The 19259-nt window shown below is 39.0% G+C and overlaps 1 protein-coding gene, 1 non-coding gene and 1 pseudogene across 2 annotated transcripts; 2 read left to right on the top strand and 1 right to left on the bottom strand.

The window, feature by feature from the left end:
* Positions 1-273: 273 nt before the first annotated feature.
* Positions 274-422, top strand: LOC116872437. The gene has a single exon (XR_004383643.1). It is a non-coding gene; the product is annotated as a small nucleolar RNA SNORA29 (small nucleolar RNA).
* A 10068-nt stretch (positions 423-10490) lies between these two features.
* LOC116872424 lies at positions 10491-10674 on the top strand (annotated as a pseudogene).
* Positions 10675-14851: 4177 nt separating this feature from the next.
* On the bottom strand, positions 14852-15115 carry LOC116872388 (keratin-associated protein 7-1). Its single transcript, XM_032865555.1, has one exon. The coding sequence runs from the start codon at positions 15113-15115 to the stop codon at positions 14852-14854; it is 264 nt and encodes an 87-aa protein (XP_032721446.1).
* Between the last annotated feature and the right edge of the window lie 4144 nt (positions 15116-19259).

Genomic DNA, 19259 nt, shown 5'->3' with positions numbered 1-19259 from the left:
GGTGGCTCAGGCAGTTAAGCAGCTGCCTTATGCTCCGATCATGATCCTGGGGTCCTGGGATCAAGCCCGGCTTTGTTAAGCTCCCAGTTCAGCCAGGAGTCTGCTTCTCCCTCTCTCTCTGCCCCTCCCTGCTTCTCGTGTGCTCACTTTCTTTATGTCTCTCTCTCTCTCAAATAAATAAAAAAAATCTTTTTAAAAATTTTTAAAAAGTAAAAAAACCTTAGGCCTTTTTATAGCAAACATCCTGAATTTTCTCTAGAACGTCTACAAAAAAATCCCAACACAGAAAACTTTCAGGGAGACACATTATCAACAAGTCATTTAAAAGCAACTAATTTGGGATAGATTAAAATTGTTATGATCTGGCAGAGGAAGGAGTTATTTGTGTCCTCTTTCTTTATGAAGTGGCTGAATAGGAAAAAATAAAACAAAGAAAAGAAAAGAGAAAAGAAAGGAAAGTAATAATAAAATAAATAAAATAAAAATGAAAAACAAAAACATAGCTAATAGCTAGCTTAATCTTGCATTGGTTCTATGAAAGCTATATTCTTACATAGGTATATCTAGGGAAGATCTAGGTTTTGTAAAGCATGCAGTTTATACAATGTTGAGAACCCTCTTTAAGAAAAAGAACATAATATAAAAATATAAAATCAAATACAAAATTAAATATTTGTTGAATGCTAAAAGAAATCAAAAAATTAAACTCTAACAAAAATCATAAATATTACAAAATTCCAAAAGGAGTATTTTTACTACTTAACTGCTTGTCATACTTCCATAATATTTTTTCCATAGATTAGCTTCTGACTCCATCATTTCAAACTATTTTCTCTACTATTCATCCTGTGCTGAATGCCATGGAGCAAATTCATACTGACATGTGACCTCTTATCCTACATCTTCATATCAAAAATTTTGTGTAAATTAGGGGAGTAGACGGTAAAGAATTCCTGGAAGCCATCCCCATACAAAGATAGCTCAAAATAGCCTAATGAGACACAGAAGTGACTGCAAACCACACTCCAAATCTATTCCCCCATATCCAAATTAAATGTATCTCCTTGTCAACTTGTCCTTAAGCCAAATGCCAAAAGACCCATGGGCCTCCAGAACCTCCCAACATGAGGGAAAGTGTGAGGTAGGGAACCCCTGGTAGAAAGCAAAAAATGTCTAAACCAAATGCAGTAAAAATGTCTTGCTTTTGTGAGTTCCTCAAAAAAACAGGATCATGTGACATGGAGGTTTGATAAAAAGAAAAATATTATATTGTCGCATGAAAAATGACTCAGTACCAGACTAATCATTACTGGATACTTATTGGTTTAGATAAAGTTCATGACCCCTTTCTTTTTTAATAACATCTTAAGATATTATTTAATAGATTACTTGATTTCTTCTTTTGTATTTCTTTGATTTTAAATAAGGTCTGACATGAATAAAGATAGAAGAAAGTCCTGCTCTTTGATTTTCAACAAAGGAGCAAGAACCATACTGTGTATAGATCTTAGAAATAGAGTCAATTCCAGCATGCACAGAAAGATAGTTCTTGTCTTGTAAGCATCACAGATAAAGTTTCTAGCTTCAAAATATTATAATTCATTAGCAATGAGAGAGAAGTTACAAGGGAATGTTTTAAATGAGTTTTAAAATATTCATCTGTGGTTACTCTGTAATACAAAAATGATCTTTCCATTTATCTTTTCAAACATTTATTCTTAAACACATTGATTAGACATCTGCTGTGTTTCAGGTATGTTGTTAGGTTGTAGCAATCTGAAGATGAATGAGAAATGGTAATTAAAAGAAAAATGATAAATAAATAAATAAACAAGTTTACCCATTCTACCCTGCAAGTCCATATTGCCTTCTGCAGACTTCAGGGATGATGGAGAGAATGAACGAGTCTACTTGAACTCGCGGTAGTGGCCATGGAAAACTTCACTATGGAAAGGATAAATATTTGAACTGGGTATTGAAAATGGGTGAGTATTGGTTAAGGGGATAGGGTATATTCCAGAAAGAAGTGTTTTAAAGTCTCAAAGTTGTTAAATACTACAGAGTCTTCCAGGAGTCACAGATGATTCAAAGGGGCCACAGCCATGGTGACAGGAGAATTAATAGAAGCTGGGGCTGAAAAGGTCAGGGGCATGTGAAACTGTACAAGCTGTGGAGGCAAAGGGAACCACTCATGCACTTAGCTAGGGGTGGCGGGCATAATCAGCTTTGCATTTCAGAAAGATGACTGCTCTGTTAGTGTGGAGGATGAATTGGAATGGGGAAATCCTGGAAGTATGTATGAAGATTGGGTTTAAAATTGTATTCACTAGGAATCCTTTTGGCTGCAAGTAACAAAAACCCACGCTGAAGCCTGCTTAAACAAAAAGAGCTTATTTTCATGACTACTCAAAAGCAAGAACACCGGCCATTCCAGGGCTGCATCTGGGCTTGGCAATGTCAGGGTGCAGAGCTGGCTTACTGGGACCTCTCAGTGCTCTCCCATCGGCTGCAGAATCACTACAGCAGGTGCATCCCTCATATTCTTATGCATCAACATCCAAAACCAAGAAGCAAAAGAGAGGATCTCTTCTCCCACAGCTCCTTTGTATTTAGTCTCTCCAAAGAATTCTTTTCACATTTGCCTTACAGTGTCACTGGCTCCCATACTCTAGAACTGAATCACATCTCATGGTTGGGCTATAGAGGAGGCTGGAAAAGCACGCATCCAGTATTTTCTTCTCCTATAGTGCAAAGTGGTCTCTGCCGACCTAGTAAGAGGGAAAGGAATGGCCATTGGGTTGGTAATCATTAGAACTGCATGAAAACCATCACACTAAGTTAGACAAGAGAGGCTAGGAGCCTAAATTCAGGTGACAGTATGAACAAGAGGATGAATTTAAGAATTTTTAGAGAGCTAGATTTAACAATTGTGGGTTAACAATCATCTATCATGGTCATCACCCCACAGCCCCACCAGGGAATCTGACACAAGACATCCATGGAAGACACTGTGGAAGGAAGACCAAAGGGCAGTACTTCCTAATCTTCTTCCCAGATAGCACACACATAGTACATTACACATCTTTAGGATGCAGTGGAATAATCAGGTGAGACTCACTGAGAGGAGATAGCCATGCCCCAAACTCAGCCGCCCCAGATGCTGCCCAGATCAGCCAAAGACTGAGACCGACAGCACCTCTGGCACACCTGTAATTCAGTGCTGAGGTCCTCCAATTAGTCAGGTCTGTAAGGCACTTGGGACAATTAGAGACAATAAAATAGCCTGTAGAGACAACATCTAATTACTGTTACAGGAAGCATATAAAGAGAACTGTCATGCTTCTCATAATGTAAAGTTATCCCAGGGAAAATGCTCACTCAGACCCTTGATTGTAATCCTCCTAACCATTGCTGTTCAGTTATAGGACAACCGAATACCATGACCCTCAAAATATGATTTCCCTTCAGTTAATTTACTAACTTGCATATAAAATTTAATTATTATTGTCTAGGCCCTCTTACTCGGAAATTGTATCTGGTTTTCAGTAAGAAGATAAGATCTATACCCATGCTGTGAGATATTACTATCTGAATCATAAGAATCAATACCCAGGAGCAACCCTTGACACGTCCTCATTTCCAAATTCAATCTATTGCCAAGTGCTGTCAATTTTGCCTTCTAAAAGTCTCTTGAATCCATTAATTTCTACCAATCTCCATTTCACTACATCTGTTTCCTGTTACTTCCTATTGCTCCAAATTACCACAAACTTGGTAGCTTAACATAACACGAATTTGGGGCACCAGGGTCCCTCAATTGGATAAGTGTCTGACCATGGCTCAGGGCATGATCTTAGGGTCCTGGGATTGAGCCCTACATCAGGTTCCTCCCGCTCAGTGCCCCTCCCCAACTCATGCACTTGCTCTCTCTCTCTTGCTCTCTCTCAAATAAATAAATAAAATATTTTTTAATTAAAATTAAAAATAAGAAAAACACAAATTTATTGTCTTAAACCTCCTATGGCCAAATGTGTGAAATCAGCAGTAGTCATGGTTCCAAAGGTTCTGAGGGGTGAATTGGTTTTCTAGCTTTTTCTAGCTTCTATGGAGGCCAGCTGCATTCTTTGGCCCATGCCTCCTTTCCTGCCTCCCTCCAATGTCTTGCTTCTCCTATGCTATAGACTGCTATCCTCCTGCCTCCCTCTTACAAGGATCATATTGAGCCCATCTGGATAATCTAGGATAATCTCCCCAAATCAGGATCCTTAACTTACTCACCTCTGCCTCACTAGCAGTAAAGTAGGGAGTCTGATAAGGTAAGGTAAGATAACAAAGTGGACAATTTGGGGGCCCATTTTTCAGCCTCCATATTACCCAATGCAAGGTATTTATTTATGTACCTGCACTACTATGGTGGCCTCAGAACTAGGCAGGTGAGAGCTTCCCCCCCTTACAATCTCCTTCCAACAACCAGCATTTACAAAAGGCAGATCTGGTTGTGAGAGACACACATTAAAAATATTTCAATAACTTACAATTGCTTTCAGGATGATTTTTCAAATTTTATCTTTAAACTGACCTAAAAGCCCCCAACTCAATGTTTAACCTTCACTGTCTTTTAGTGTTTCAAAAGTACCATGTTCCTTCTTGCTCTCAAGACTTGGCACTTACTATTTATTCTGATGGAATCCTTTTCCCTCTTCTCTCCCACCAACCTCTAGACCCCAGCCCAAACACTTCCTTTGCAAGGTCTTTATGCCCTCCCCTGCATTAGCTAAATCCAGCTACAGCATCATGGCAGACCACCATCTCCCCCACAGCTGCAGTACTTTTCACAGTTGTCCTTTAATTTTATCCGTGTGACTGACAGATGCTTCTCTAACCTGCTAAATGATCAGCAAAAATGATGTCTTTAATCAGCCTTGATTCCTCAGTGCCTAGCTCACTACGAGGCACAGTGCAAGTTTTCAGTAATACCAACTAAGTAAATGAATGAATGAATATTCTAAACATTTGGCCACTGATGTGCTGGTAAAATTTAGGCAAATTATTTTTCTGGGCCCCAAGCCATTTGACTGTAAAATGAGGTAAGTTGGCTTACTGAAACTCACCACCTCAACCATGGTATGATTTTCACATCAAAATCACAGATGACCCAATATTACACTGCAGCCCACACTCATTGGAATCTGGCCAATTAAGCATGCCACTATATGATTCCAGTAAAGGCAGTGGTCACACCTTGGGAAATTTGTAGTGTTCCATGGTAAGCTATCTGAAGATGTGTCCTCTTAAACAAAACACAACACTCAAAAGGAGATGAACATGAGTCGTTGAAGGATAAAAAGGAGACACCTTCTTGCCCCGGCTTAATAAACCAGACCTAACGTAACTTACTGTCTTGGGAAACCTTGCTTCCCAGGAGACATTTGGCAATGTCTTGAGTCATTTCTGTTTGTCAGGACTGGTGGGAGGCTGCTTAGCTTCTCATGGGTAGGAGCCAAGGTTGCAGCCACAGTTTACAATGTACAGGGAAACACTACATCTTGAGCTCTCACAGCAAAATCTATCCAACCCGCAGTGTCCACAGAGCTAAGGTGAAGAAACACCAGACTGAAGTCAAGATTGCAGGCCATCAAATATGGTTGCCAGACAATATACCCCCAAAGTGTCACATGACAAGGCCAGAACTTGCTGACCAAGTCTTAGGGCTAACTTGAGACATAATTTCAATGCCTTGCTATCTCAGCACTTGTAGGGCTACGCCACAATCGTGAGGCCACTTGGTTAATTATCAGAGCAAACGCCTAATTACTGAAGCTTGCTGTTTGATGTAGAACCCGTGATGTGTCCTTAAGAAATAAGGTGACACCCCAGGAATGCCTGGATGTATAATAAGCTCACTGACTGTCAGAGACAGCTTGCAGGTGTTTAACAACTGACATGAAAAGTCATTCCAAGGAAGGTATGGTTTTGTTGCCAGCTTTCAGTCACTGGTGGAATAAGAAGGTCATTTTTAGCATCTACTCTCTATTCTCAGTAATGCAAAACAAGGAGCTGATGTCCACTTTTTGGACACAAAGGGAGAGGTAGAGCCAGCAACTGGGAATGTGCATGCAAATTGAAAGCACGGCACCAACCTGTACACTACTTAGTCCAAAGAATGAAAGAAAAAAAATTCTGATCTGTCATGTCCCTCAGTGCTAAACAGCCTCACTGATGACTGGAAGCACAACACTTCAATGTATTTACTCATCGTTGCTCTTCGGGAGGCCTGAGATTATGTCCTTCTGATGACAAAAATCATGTTTTGCATTACTGCCACACAATGAAGGATGGCAAGCTTGAGCTACTAGAAGCATCATGTCCTCAAAGTCTTTGCTGACCAAAAACTAAATATACAAATAAATACTTTTAAATTTAAAAGTGAGGACCTAGGTCCCAAAGATTTATCTCAAAATTTTAGGCTGCTCATTAGGGAAGCCTTGAAAATTCTGCAGTTGCAACCCAGGGCGTTGGACGCAGAAGCTTCAAAATGGAGATAATGAGACACACTTGTAAAGAGATTACTAAGAGGGAAGGATGACTGGAAAGGGAGGAAGAAAAGAGCAGGACACTCTACTGTGAATCTTGTTGTCAAAGATAATGTCAGGAGTCTCAGAAGCCAGTCACTACAAAAGGACTGGTGTCTGAGAAATAACAGGGTATTTTTAGAGATGATTCTCAGCACATTCAAGAGTCTCACAGAATATCCTAAGAGCTCTCTGCCTGGCAGGCCTTAGAAGCAAGAAATATTTCCATTTATCTACTATAAAGTTCTCCTGCTTCAGTTTTAAGTGCTTTTCCTCTACCCACAATGGAAATGAAAATCATAAACTAGTTTTTCTGTAAATAGCAATAAAAATAGAACAAGAACATAAGAAACATCATACGTCAAAAACTTTACTTTTTTACTAAAAATGTTAATACCATTTCATCAATGCTTTAAAAATCAAGAGTGAGACGTATGTCCCTCTCTACTTCCTTTGGGGTAAGCATCCACAGGACTGGGCCAGTGTTTAAACTTTATGAGCTCATCAACCACCTGAAATGTTGTCAAAGCTCTGAGTACAAAAGGAGCCCACGATTCTGCCTTTTGAAGAAGTTCCCAGGTGATGACAATGTTGCTTGTCCTCTGACCGTATTTCAAGGAGCAAAGGAAGAAGCTTTTTCTCTAGGGTTTAAAATCATTATATTAATCCAGCAAATATTTATCAAGCATGTAGAAGACAGCAGTGATGATAGAACAGTGAATTAAGCACAGTGTTTGTCCTTAAGGAGCGTACAGCATACACACTCTATTGAGGGAATCAAGGATCATAAGAAAGATAATCAGCAGCCCTCACCTCATTAATAATAAGCCAGAGCATTCCCCACATTCATACACAATCTTCAGAACATCAAATCAGACAAGGTCAGTCTGTGACAATGATGGAGTAAGACAAAAACAAGGCCACTCTGTAATTATGTCCAAGAACAGATGGAAACAGGAACACTATTCAAACCCAACATGACTAGGCATCATTGTCAGTGACTGTTGCCTCTTGACCAATAACACCTTTAGCCTTATTCCACCTCCTGGGTAAAAATTATTAAAACACCCAGCCATAGAATTAGGTACCTCTGGGAGGCAGAATAATGGTCCCGCAAAGACATTGCCATCCTAATTCTGGAAACTGTGAATCTATTATACTATGTGGCAAAGGGGAATGAAGGTTGCTAACCCACTGGCTTCAAAGACAGGAGATTACCCTGGATTATCTGGGTGGGCCCAGTGTCATCGAAAGTGAAGGAGGAAGGTAGGAAGGTCACAGTCAGAATCAAGGAGAGAGATTTAAAGATGTTATGCTACTGTCTTTGAAGATGAAGGAAGGGGACACAAACCAAAGGACTGGGGGCAAGCCTTTAGAATCTGGAAAAGGTTAGGAAATTGAATAAATACAGTCCTACCAACACCTTGATTTGAGCCCAGTAAATTTTTGAATTTCTGACATCCAAAACTGTAAGAGCATATTTGTGTAATTTTAAGCCATTAAGTTTGTGGCAGTTTGTTACAGATGGTATCCAATACGGAAATGACCACTGCCCTCTATTAGTCCTTTCCAGAATTACCCCATTCAAGCCCAGATCTTAGAACAAACCCCTTTCAAACCCCCCTTATTGAGAAATCCTGTAATTTCTCATCTTGCATTATTTCTGCTCTTGGAACAACTTGATGAACCTAACTTTGATGATGGGTGTGTTCCTGGTGGTCTTGGTTGGTGGACTTTGGCCGGGCAGTGTGAACAGGATGATATTAAAGTAAAGAGATGTGGGGCTTTCAAACTGGAGCAAGGGAAGTTCCCTGGGGTAGAGGAAGACCTTTTGAAGGATCTGTAGGAGTTAGATGAAGAAGGGGACAGAGGGAAGCAAAGAACTATGGCAGATCCAATTATGGGAGAGGAAAGCATGGTAAGGACAAATAGGAAATGGGGCTAGAGGAATCAGTACTCTTATGAGCCACTAGTTGATCTTTAACCTGAAATCTCTAAGTAACAAAAAAAAAATAACCCGAGTTTGTGAAAGAAAGCCATATTATTAGATTCACATTTTGAGAGATGATTATGTCTGGTGTATGGAAGTGGGGTTAAGGACTGGTTGGCAGACTGGATAGGCAGCGGGTGCAGTAATCCAGGCATGAAATGACACAGGTGTAAAGCAGGGCAGAAATATTAGGAATAAGGATGTAGCAGCATTTCTTAGGCATGATGAGGAGGGAAAATCTAAGGGCTTAATATCTGGATAGAGAATGGAGCCTAATACTGGCAAGCTTGTGAAATAATGGAGGATCTTGATAGTCTCAGTTATGGCCAAATCAGCAAATACCGAGTTCACATTCTGCCTCTCTTATCAGTGATAGAGGATGGCCTCAGAAGGAATCCAGAAACCCCAGCCCAAGTGTTGGTTCAAGTCTCAGCTTTCTTCCTGGTGAATATTTGCCCACAGGAAAATTGCTTAATTTCACCAGTTTCCTCATGATACCCAATCTCCCATGACAATTGTCAGAATTAAATAGAATTCAGTGTTGGTAAGGATATGGAGAAAAGGGAACCCGTCTGTGCTGTTGGTGGGGATGTAAATTGTTGCAACCATTTTTGAAAACAGTATGGAGGGTCCTCAAAAAACTTAAAAATGGGATTACCATATGATCCAGCAATCCGATGTCTAGGTATATTTCCAAAGAAAATGAAAATGCCAGTTCGGAAACTTACCTGCACCGCCCATGTTTACTGCAGTGTTTTTTACAATAACCAAGACATGAAAGTAACCCAAGTATCCATTGATGGATAAAGGGATAAGGAAAACGTGATCAATAGATTGTAGATACAGATAGATAGATAGATAGATAGATAAATGATAGATAGATAGATAGATACAATGGATAGATATATATAATGGAATTTTATTCATGTAAAAAAAGGAAATCTTATCATTTGCAACAATCGGGATGGTATATTATGCTGAGTGAAATAAGTCAGACAGAGAAAGATAAATGCCATATGATGTCACATATATGTGGAATCTTAAAAATGGAAAAAGCAAAAATGGAGCTCACGGACACAGAACATACTGGTGGTTGCCAGAGTCAGGGGTGAAGGGTGGGCAGAATGAGTGAGGGTAGTCAAAAGGCACAAATTCTCAGTTACAAATAAGTTCTGGGGATATAATGTATAGAATAGTAACTATAGTTAATACAATATTGTATTTTTAAAAGTCGCTCAGAGAGTAATTCTTTAAAGTTCTCACCACAACAAAAAATATTTACAACTGTATGGTGATGGATGTTAACTAAACACTGTGGTGATTATAATATATATAAATATCAAACCATTATGTTGTGCAGCTGAGCCTAATATAATGTTGTCAATTATATCTCAATAAAAAAAGAATTAAATAAGATTCTATGGAAGTATTTTGTGAACTGTAAATCACTATGTAAATATAAGGCATAATTGCCGATGGCCTAAGAAGTGACATTAAGCAGGAATAGTTCTGGGAAAGAGTTTTATAACTCTAAAAGTGCTGTGTAACTCATTTTAGAGTGGAGGGATGGATTTGGAGTCAGACACTCCTTGGCTTTATCTTGGCATGTTTTCTTTACAAATGGATGTGAAAGCTCAAACTATTTAACTTTTCAATACCAGCTTTCTCTTCAGTAACATGGGTAGGTAATGAAGCCAACCTCAAAAAAATTGTCATGCAAATAAATATTGAAATTAAATTATTGTTGTGCCTGTCACATTATTACTGTAGGAGGAAAGGAGACACACTGTTATACTTAATCCCTTCTTGTGCTTTTTAAAGTATTTACACTTTTTAGCTTCAAGATGGCAGATGGGGCCACCTGAGTGGCACAGTAGGTTAAGCATTCGACTCTTGGTTTAGGCTCAGGTATGAACTGAGGGTCATGAAGCTTTGCGCAGTGGCAGTATCATAGCCAATGAGGTTTATCCGAGGCGCGATTATTGCTAATTGAACTGAGTGTCACGAGATCAAGCCCTGAGTGGAGCTCCATGTCCAGCAGGGAGTCTGTTTGAATTTCTCCCTCCCTCTGCCCCTCCCACCCCTCAAAAATAAATAAATCTTTAAAAGAAAAAAAAGATGGCAGACAGACAAAACACATATGCCACCCCTTTCAGAATGCATTCAATTATAACAAAAAGTGGAAGCCAACAATGACAGAATCGTAGGAACAATACGGATTGAGGAGGGATTAACTGAATATCTGGATGATGGGAAGGAGATGGAAAGAAAACAGAAAGAAAGAGGAAACCATAGCAAAGGTCATGAAAAGGAGGCTATAAGCAAAGAGAAAGCTGTTATTCCCCTTCAAATCCCCAGAGAGAACCAGGATTGCTACACATAGAAAAATATAAAGATTGGGCCTAAAACAGAGATAGGGTGGTTAAGTGAAATTCTAGTTGAAGAACAGAAGTGTTCAAACAGCAGGCAACCATAATGGTCACTTGAACTTTAGAACAAATGACCTTGGGGCACCTGGGTGGCTCAGGCATTAAGCATCTGGCTTTGGCTCAGGTCATGGTCCCAGGGTCCCAGGATCACGCCCTGCATCAGGCTCCCCGCTCAGTGGGAAGTCTGCTTCTCCCTCTCCCACTCCCACTGCTTGTGTTCCTGCTCTCCCTGTCTCTCTCTCTTTCTGTCAAACAAATAAAACCTTAAAAAAAAAAAAAAAAAGAACAGATGACCTTTATGCTCTGGCATTTGGGGACACCACCCTCCCTCCCCTGCTGCCAGCCTAAAGGCCAGCCAGTTCCTCTTTTACCCTAAATGAATCCTTTGTGAGCTTCCCCCCATATGCAGAGCTCCAGCACACCTTCTTACTGTATCATTATTAAACCTGAAGGGATGATTAACAGTCCTAGCAATGATAAGGTATAAATGAGCATATATAGCAACAATAGTTTCTAAATTGCAGTCTTCCCTTAAGGGATCTAGAGGCCAGGAGAAATCACTGATTTCTCCATGACTGGAGCAGAGAAGTTCAAGATGAGCCTGGAACATTCTGTTGAGCCAGAAATTAAAGAATTGATCAAATACTGATTGGGCCATTTCTAAAGAACTTAGGAGCTTCTGTAAAGGTTTTCCCACTGTCCAAAGCTGGGGCAATCTGAACATCAAAATTAAAAAATAACATTAACAGATTATAACATATTGAGTAAAAGAAGAATCCACAAGCTTATATTGATATAAATACTGATACAAATAAATAAGCACAAAAAAATAACTAAATGGGGAAAGAAAATTCTTTCTTATGGTTGAGTGCCAACTAATAAATAGTAGAAGGATGTATAAAATCAGAAAGTCGCAGATGGATCCTAAAATGAGTGGGTAAAAAGCTTTTAAGTAATAGGATGCTTACATAGTGTCAGAGGATCAACGCAATAATTCCTAATGACAAAGTGAAGAAGCATGAAAGATCCGACTTTTACCAAGTGGTCAAAATTCATAACAAATTTGCATAAACCAACATCATGTGACTCCTGATAAGATGCACCAAGGAGAACACAGCATTACTTCTGCCAAAGATGTTTAACACGAACCGAATCACGAGGAAAGTCAGACAAACCAAAACCATGGGACATTCTGTTAAGTAATCAACATCCTTCAAATTGGTTGAGGTCAAGAAAGAGAAAGGCTGAGGAACTGAGGCAGATTAAAGAATTTAAGGAGACACACACACGATACTGGCTCAGATTCTACAGGGACAAGGGGAAAAATAACTACTAGGGACAAATTGGGACAATTAACTACAGAGTGTTGATTAGATAACAGAATTAATATTACATTTTCTAATTTTCATGATTATTCTGCCTTTGTTCTAAGGACAAATCGACATGGTACCTGAAATATATTCTGCAGTGGGTTTGCTACTCTAAATATTATATAAATTCCACACACACAGTACTGTATGTATATTATATTACATGTAGTAATGAAGTAAGTGGGGCAAGGTATAAACATTTAATAAATCCAGGCATGCAGAACTTCCTTGCACTGTCATGGCAACTTTTCTGTGAATCTGAAATTATGTCGAAATAAAAATTTAAAAAATGTAACAGCAAAACACAAAAACAATTATGGTTTTAGAACAATTATGCTTTAGGTAAATGTTAGCCATGATGATAAGGATCTAGAATCTTATGGTTGGTAGAGATCCCAAATCATCCATTTAGTACCTGATGCTCTTGGAATCTCCCCACCAGTAGATCAGTCTACCTATATGCTGGAACTTCACCAGTGAAAGCCCACTTCACCTCCAGATAGCCCCATTCTTCTTCCTTTTTGCATACCTGTTATCTGTCTTGATATATAACTCTTAAGTCACCTCTCTCATGGTCATGTTTATATACCCAAACTCTCCTTCTATGAAAGCTTACACGGTTTATGCTATGTTTATATGGACAAGGGCAAATAATAACTCCAAAGGACATTATTACAGCAATTGAAAAAATTAGAGTATGTACTGTAATTAAATAATAATATTATATTAATATTATAATAATATATCAATATTAATATGAATATCAATATTAATTTTCTCATTTTAATAATTATGCTTTCCTTGATCTTAAGCTAAGTGTCATATATATATATATATATATACACACACACACATATATATGCCTTTTATCATAGGCTGTCTCCTATTTTAAGTCCTTGGAAGGAAATGAATAAAGAATATCTATTTATATTTGGATAATCATTTATAGCACATTTATTGGTGTAAAATAGGAGACTATTTAGCTTCCTTTATATATTGAATAAAGTATATTTAAGTCTTCAGGGCAAGGATTATGTTTTATTTGTCTCTATGTCCCCCAAGTCTTAGGACAATCATTGGTATTGTGTCTACTTGGCAAATGTCTATTGAGTGAGCCTCTCTTGAAAACAGTCAGCTTCTTGGGCCAGTCTCTATCTTAGTGGTTTTCATAGTCCCCAAAACTCTTAACACAGTGGCGAGCCCAGTAGTATTTCATGCATACGTGAGTGAACGTTATATTGGATTATACAATATTTTGCTCCCATGAAGCAGAGATTTAACAAGTCAATGAACAATTATTGAGCATCTTCTCTGAGAGAGGCTGGGGGTGCCAAAAATACTTGATATGTGAATGAATAAGCTTTCACTCAAACAAAGTATTTTGCTTCAATAAAGCAAAGATTTTTCAGGAGGCAAGACAAGAAGCATTTTCTAAGTATAGACCACATATCATTTCAAGGGCTTTTGATGGCAACTATCATTCTAAAGAATAAATGCTTCATTTTTAATACAGCTATATATATATATATATATATGTTTAATCAGAAGTGAAGCGAAGTGGATGGGAAAAATAAAACTCATCTATCAAAAAGGAAAAAAATATTATATGATTTTTAGCTGTTGGCTTCCCTTTATACACCAAATCTTAGAAACTCCTAAAAACAAAAATTCATAACTAAGTCCATTTAGCTGAAATTCTTTCGGCAGACTGTGGGGTTCAGACTTCTCTAGAGCCGAGTTCCGTAAACAGCAGGGAAAAGGGGAAAGAAACTAAATGAGATGGTGTCACTAATGAAAGAAGGAAAGAAATTTTTTGAGCATTCAACAGCTAAGAAATGTTCCTACTTATAGTCAGCATAGAAAAACACTGACAATGGCAATGTATTTTGGATTTAATTTAGAACCCTTTTAAGACCTTTTTAAAAATTGAAATCTCAACATTAAGGGACAAAATAATGAGACATCGCCCTATCCTGGTGTACAGTCTGAACTCAAAATTAAGTTTTGGTTAAAGCCAGCCACTATAGGTTGAAACTGGCTGATGAATTCAAAAGCATAAAAGCAGGGTAAAATAAATAACAGGAACAAAAACATGTGTGCTGAATGAAATAGATTTATTAAGAGACTGACAGCAAAACCCCTTTCTACCCACACCCAATTGTAATACATTGATGTCGATGCAGAATTTAGTAACACAGGAGCAGAGCAGCTAGAAGAGACAATCTACTTGCTTCACGGCTAAAATTTAGGTATGTCGGAGAAATACATCTTGCCCTCCTTGGCTGTAGGTGAGTATCAGTTCAGTACTGGATGCCTGGATGGCTTGTTCGGCATCATCAAAGACCAGGAACTCAGTAAGAAGTCAGGAAGAAGATGGAAGATGTATCTCCCGCATGCATCTGGAGACAGGAAGACAGTCGTTGCTCTTCAGGTTGGTTCACACACAGAGAATCGATGGGGAGTTCTGCGCTGCCTGGAGCCACGTGTCCTTCAGTAAGTACTGTAGCCGAAGCCAGAGTTCGAGCCCCATGGCCTGCAGAAGCTGCCGCCATAGCAACAGCCCCTGTTGTACATGTTGCTACCGCCAAAGCTGTAGCCCAGGGAGCCGTAGCCATTGCATCCATAACCGTAGTTCAGGGGAGAGCCCAGGGGAATGACACAGTTCAAGGGGGTGGCTCTGAAGGTCCTGTGGAAGTTGGTTCCATAGCAAGGATAGCCGGGGAAGTAGCTTCCGCAGCAGAAGAAACGAGTCATGGTGGCAGGAGTTGAGGAGGAATGGGATGGATGGGGAAGAGCGAGTTACCCAAGTGTGAATGCTGGTCTCCTCCTGCAGAAGGCTTTTTATACCTCCAGCTGGTGGGCATGACACAGTTGTCTAAATATCTTTCCATTCATTTGCATAAATAAGTCTCTTATTTGGTAATAAAATGCGCGTAAAGGAACCCACAGACTCATAGCCCACATTTTTGTTGGCTTTTCTATTTGCAAAGGAATGTGCTGTGTCTTCAAAGCCAAGGCCATCCTTAAGAGACAATTGAATTCTTTTCATCAGTGCCCCATCGTTTAACTACCCTTTGATTGCATCATGTGAGACTCTTTAAATCCTCTGATGATAAACTCCTCCCAAGACAGAGCTAGACTAAAAAAGCTTTAGCAGCCATGTGAACACTTCTACACAGTCTTGAAATTCTCTCCCTATGCCGTTCAAAAATGTGGGTAAACCGCCTGCTCATGGGTATGAAGTTTCTTTTGGAGCAAAGAAAATTATTTGGAACTAGAGGGGGTGATGGCAAAACGCTATAAATGTAATGTAGTAAACACCCCAGCGTTGTTCACTTTAAGGTGGTTCATCTTATTCTATGTGAATTTCACCTCAAGAGTTTTGTTTTCTTTTTTAGTTTTTCATTTTTAAAACATTGCTACATGTATCCATCGGAATAAGTTTAATTACAGAGGCTGCAGAGACACCAAATAATAGAATCCTTTTTTTTTTTTTTTTTTTTTAGGTCACTGTCTGTGGATCATCTACTGGTAATTTTCGTGGATTTCATTTATGAGCATCTTCCTTGTTAATGCATCCCCCCCCCCCATGGAGAGCATGCAATCTTTGTTGTAAATCATCTTGAACACTGACTGCCAAACTGACTTGTGGAGTTGCTATGCTGGGGGGTGAGTGGAACGATCCTTAATTTCAAAGTCACATTGTACCGTGCTGGCTTCTTACTGACTCCTAGTAAAACAAGCTTGGATGCTGTGATCCATTAGGAAATGCCAGTTATATTTAAGGATGCAACACTTTTTTCTGCTCACATATTGCCCTGTGTGACCATTTCTCAGAAAGAATCTGAGCTTGGCAAAGCTAAGTCTATTCCAATTCAAAAGTTTAAGAAATAGTCTTGTTTTGTGGTAGAAGAAGGGTGTGGATTTTCTGAAAGTAAAAAAAGAAAATGTCATCGATATCAACTCTTTTTACTTATTCTCTCCTTAATGGATGATCATAGAGTCCAACAGGCAAAATTAATTATTTCAGTCAGACATCTCTCTCTCTCTCTCTGTTAAGATGTCGCTTTTCTCAATTTCTTTTTTTTTAATATTTTATTTATTTATTTGACAGGAATCACAAGTAGGCAGGGAGGCAGGCAGAGAGAGAGAGAAGGGGAAGCAGGCTCCCTGCTGAGCAGAGAGCCCGATGCGGGGCTCGATCCCAGGACCCTGAGATCATGACCTGAGCCGAAGGCAGAGGCTTAACCCACTGGGCCACCCAGGTGCCCCTCAATTTCTTTGATAGAAGAATTTTTTACATGCAATGACATGGATGGAGCTAGAGGGTATAATGCTAAGCAAAATAAGTCATCAAAGACAAATGCCGTATGATCTCACTCATATGTGGAATTTAAGAAACAAAACAGGTGAAAAAAGGGGGAGAAATAAAAAGATAGGCAAACAAAAAACAGCTTCCTAACTATAGAGAACAAATGGATGGCTACCAGTGGGGAGGTGGGGGGGCGGGGGTTTATGGAAGAAATTGGTGATGGGGATTAAGAAGGGCACTTGTGATGAGCACTGGGTTTATATGGAAGTGTTGAATCACTATATTGTACACCTGAAACTAATATTACACTGTATGTTGACGAACTAGAATTTAAAACTTAAAAAAAGAAGAACTTTTTACAGATCATTTTCCATGGTTTCTTTTACTCTACAAAATGATTACATGTTGTGAGATTTTATAGTTGGAGAGACTCAAAAGATAAGGTCTATTTTCAAATTAAGTTTTTAACAAAAGGAATGAATTAAAATGATGCAAAGCTGTGCCTTCAAGGGTCCAAATTATATAACCTCTACATCAGCTAGTCCAGAAAACTTGAACTGTGTCTGTGAGGTGACTGCCCTCATTTTAACGTGACAGTTGGGTGCTTGCTGGAAAAATTGGACTGCTGACTCTCCCTCCAATGCCTTTAGAACCTGTAATTTGGATCTACTGCCACCTGGTGGCAGTGGTACTTCAGGTACTCCGTCGGCGCCTCAGGACCCACATGGCCCAGGTTCTCAATAACCAGTGGGCAAAAAAAAATGTTGGAAGATCTTGTTTGAAATTTGGATTTCTAGAGCAATCCTTTCCTACTCTCACCGTGAGATTCTAGAAATCAATATTTTTAATAAGAATCTCAGGTGATTCTCATGAATAAATCTTCCTGATAAATTCTGAACCAGTCTTTTCATGAGATTTCAAGGACAATTTGTCTTTGTTTGGCTCTGTGAAATCACCCAGAGCTGCTTATCTCCCGTGGACAGGCGTGCTCGGTGCCAGTCACAGGTGCCCTGTTTCCTTTTGCTCTGGGTGACAGAGAAATTAAAGAAAAAGCCTTCGTTTGTCTTTTCCTTTCCCCTGTGTTCTGTTTCTTTTCTCAGAACATACCTGAATAGAAAGGGAAGTAACAGCAGCATGTACAGGCATCTCCCCAGAGGAAAAACCCACCAGAGCTGAACCATGAACTGGTTCCCACCCCTTCCCCTTTGGCTTGTTTTCCCCAGAGAAAATTCCCAGCTAAGTATTTGGTCATTATTGTTTTTATTCTAAATATTAGTAATAATCAATATTCACAGAGGGCTTACTCTGTGCTAGGCTCTGTTCTGAACACTTCACACGTACAATTTAATTTATATGTTGTATCACTGTACATAGTGACAGGACTTACTCTGCACTTTTCTAAGCACTTAGCAAACATCAATTCATTTATTTTTTACAGTTATCTTATGATGTGGGTATTGTGATATTTCATAAGAACACTGAGGCCAGAGAGTTTAAATAAATTGTTGACTGTCACATGGCTAATAAGCAGAATCAAGCTCCAAAGCCATGCTTTTAACCACTTTGCTGAACTGCCTTTGATATGTCATTAATACTTGAAAGGGCTTCAGCTTATTAAGTGCCTGAGATCACTTTGTTATTTTCTTGCAGAACACATCAATAAAGAAAGGCTAGTTTTGCTGCTATAACAAACCACCCCAAATGTCAATGCTTGTTAAGATCAGAGGCTTATTTCATGCCCACAGAGCACATCCGGTTGGTGGGCGTCTTGGATAGACATCATTCTCATTCACAGCTGTGAGCTGACAGAGCCTTCATAATCTAAAATACTGCTGATAGGGGACAGGAAAGTGGCAAACCACGTGTCAGTTCCCAAAGACTTCCACCAGACGTCATGGTTGTCTTCACATTCTTCCCATTCTGTAAAGCTCCACAACCCTAGCTCGCTCCTGGGTTCCTGGAGAACAATGCTACCTACCGGAAGCAGGAAATCCGTGACATGCAGGACAGCGTTAATGACTTCCGCAGTTTCCATTTCTTCCACACACTAAAAAATTTGTAAAACATATTTTAATGTTTTTAAACACATCTCCCACAATAGAAAATAAGATGAACACAGAAATAGAAAGGGGCTTTTTAAGACTGACGTAACTTTAGTATCACATAATTAAAATAGCATAGTTCACGATTTTATTTTGGTTATAAGGCAGTATAATTTAAAGTGGTTCTGATACTGGGCAATTTTAAATATACAGCTTTCAGTGCAATTCATCCACCATCAATCTGAATGGGGTTATAGATGACTTGATACTTTTAATTTTTATCTTTCTTTCCTTTCCTCCATGTCTTCCTGGTCACTTTGTAATCTAATTTAGGGCACGGTTGTCATAAGTGTTAGTTTTACAACAAAAATCCCTCAATGCCAATTGATTTGCGAAAAAAAGAAATGAGGTCTTATACCAAATTTCATTTTACTTATTAGAGTATATATTCAATTTTAAGCAAAGAGAAAATGAATCAACACAATAGTATCTATGAGGAAGAAATGTGGAAAAGGACACCTATGTGACCTACTCACTCGGATAT

The sequence above is a fragment of the Lontra canadensis genome, unplaced genomic scaffold, assembly GCF_010015895.1.
Source record: "Lontra canadensis isolate GAN:19392208 unplaced genomic scaffold, GSC_riverotter_1.0 scaffold29, whole genome shotgun sequence".
Taxonomy (NCBI): Eukaryota; Metazoa; Chordata; class Mammalia; order Carnivora; family Mustelidae; genus Lontra; species Lontra canadensis.
Note: the sequence above shows the minus strand (reverse complement) of the source record. Positions and strands in the feature narration are given on the sequence as shown.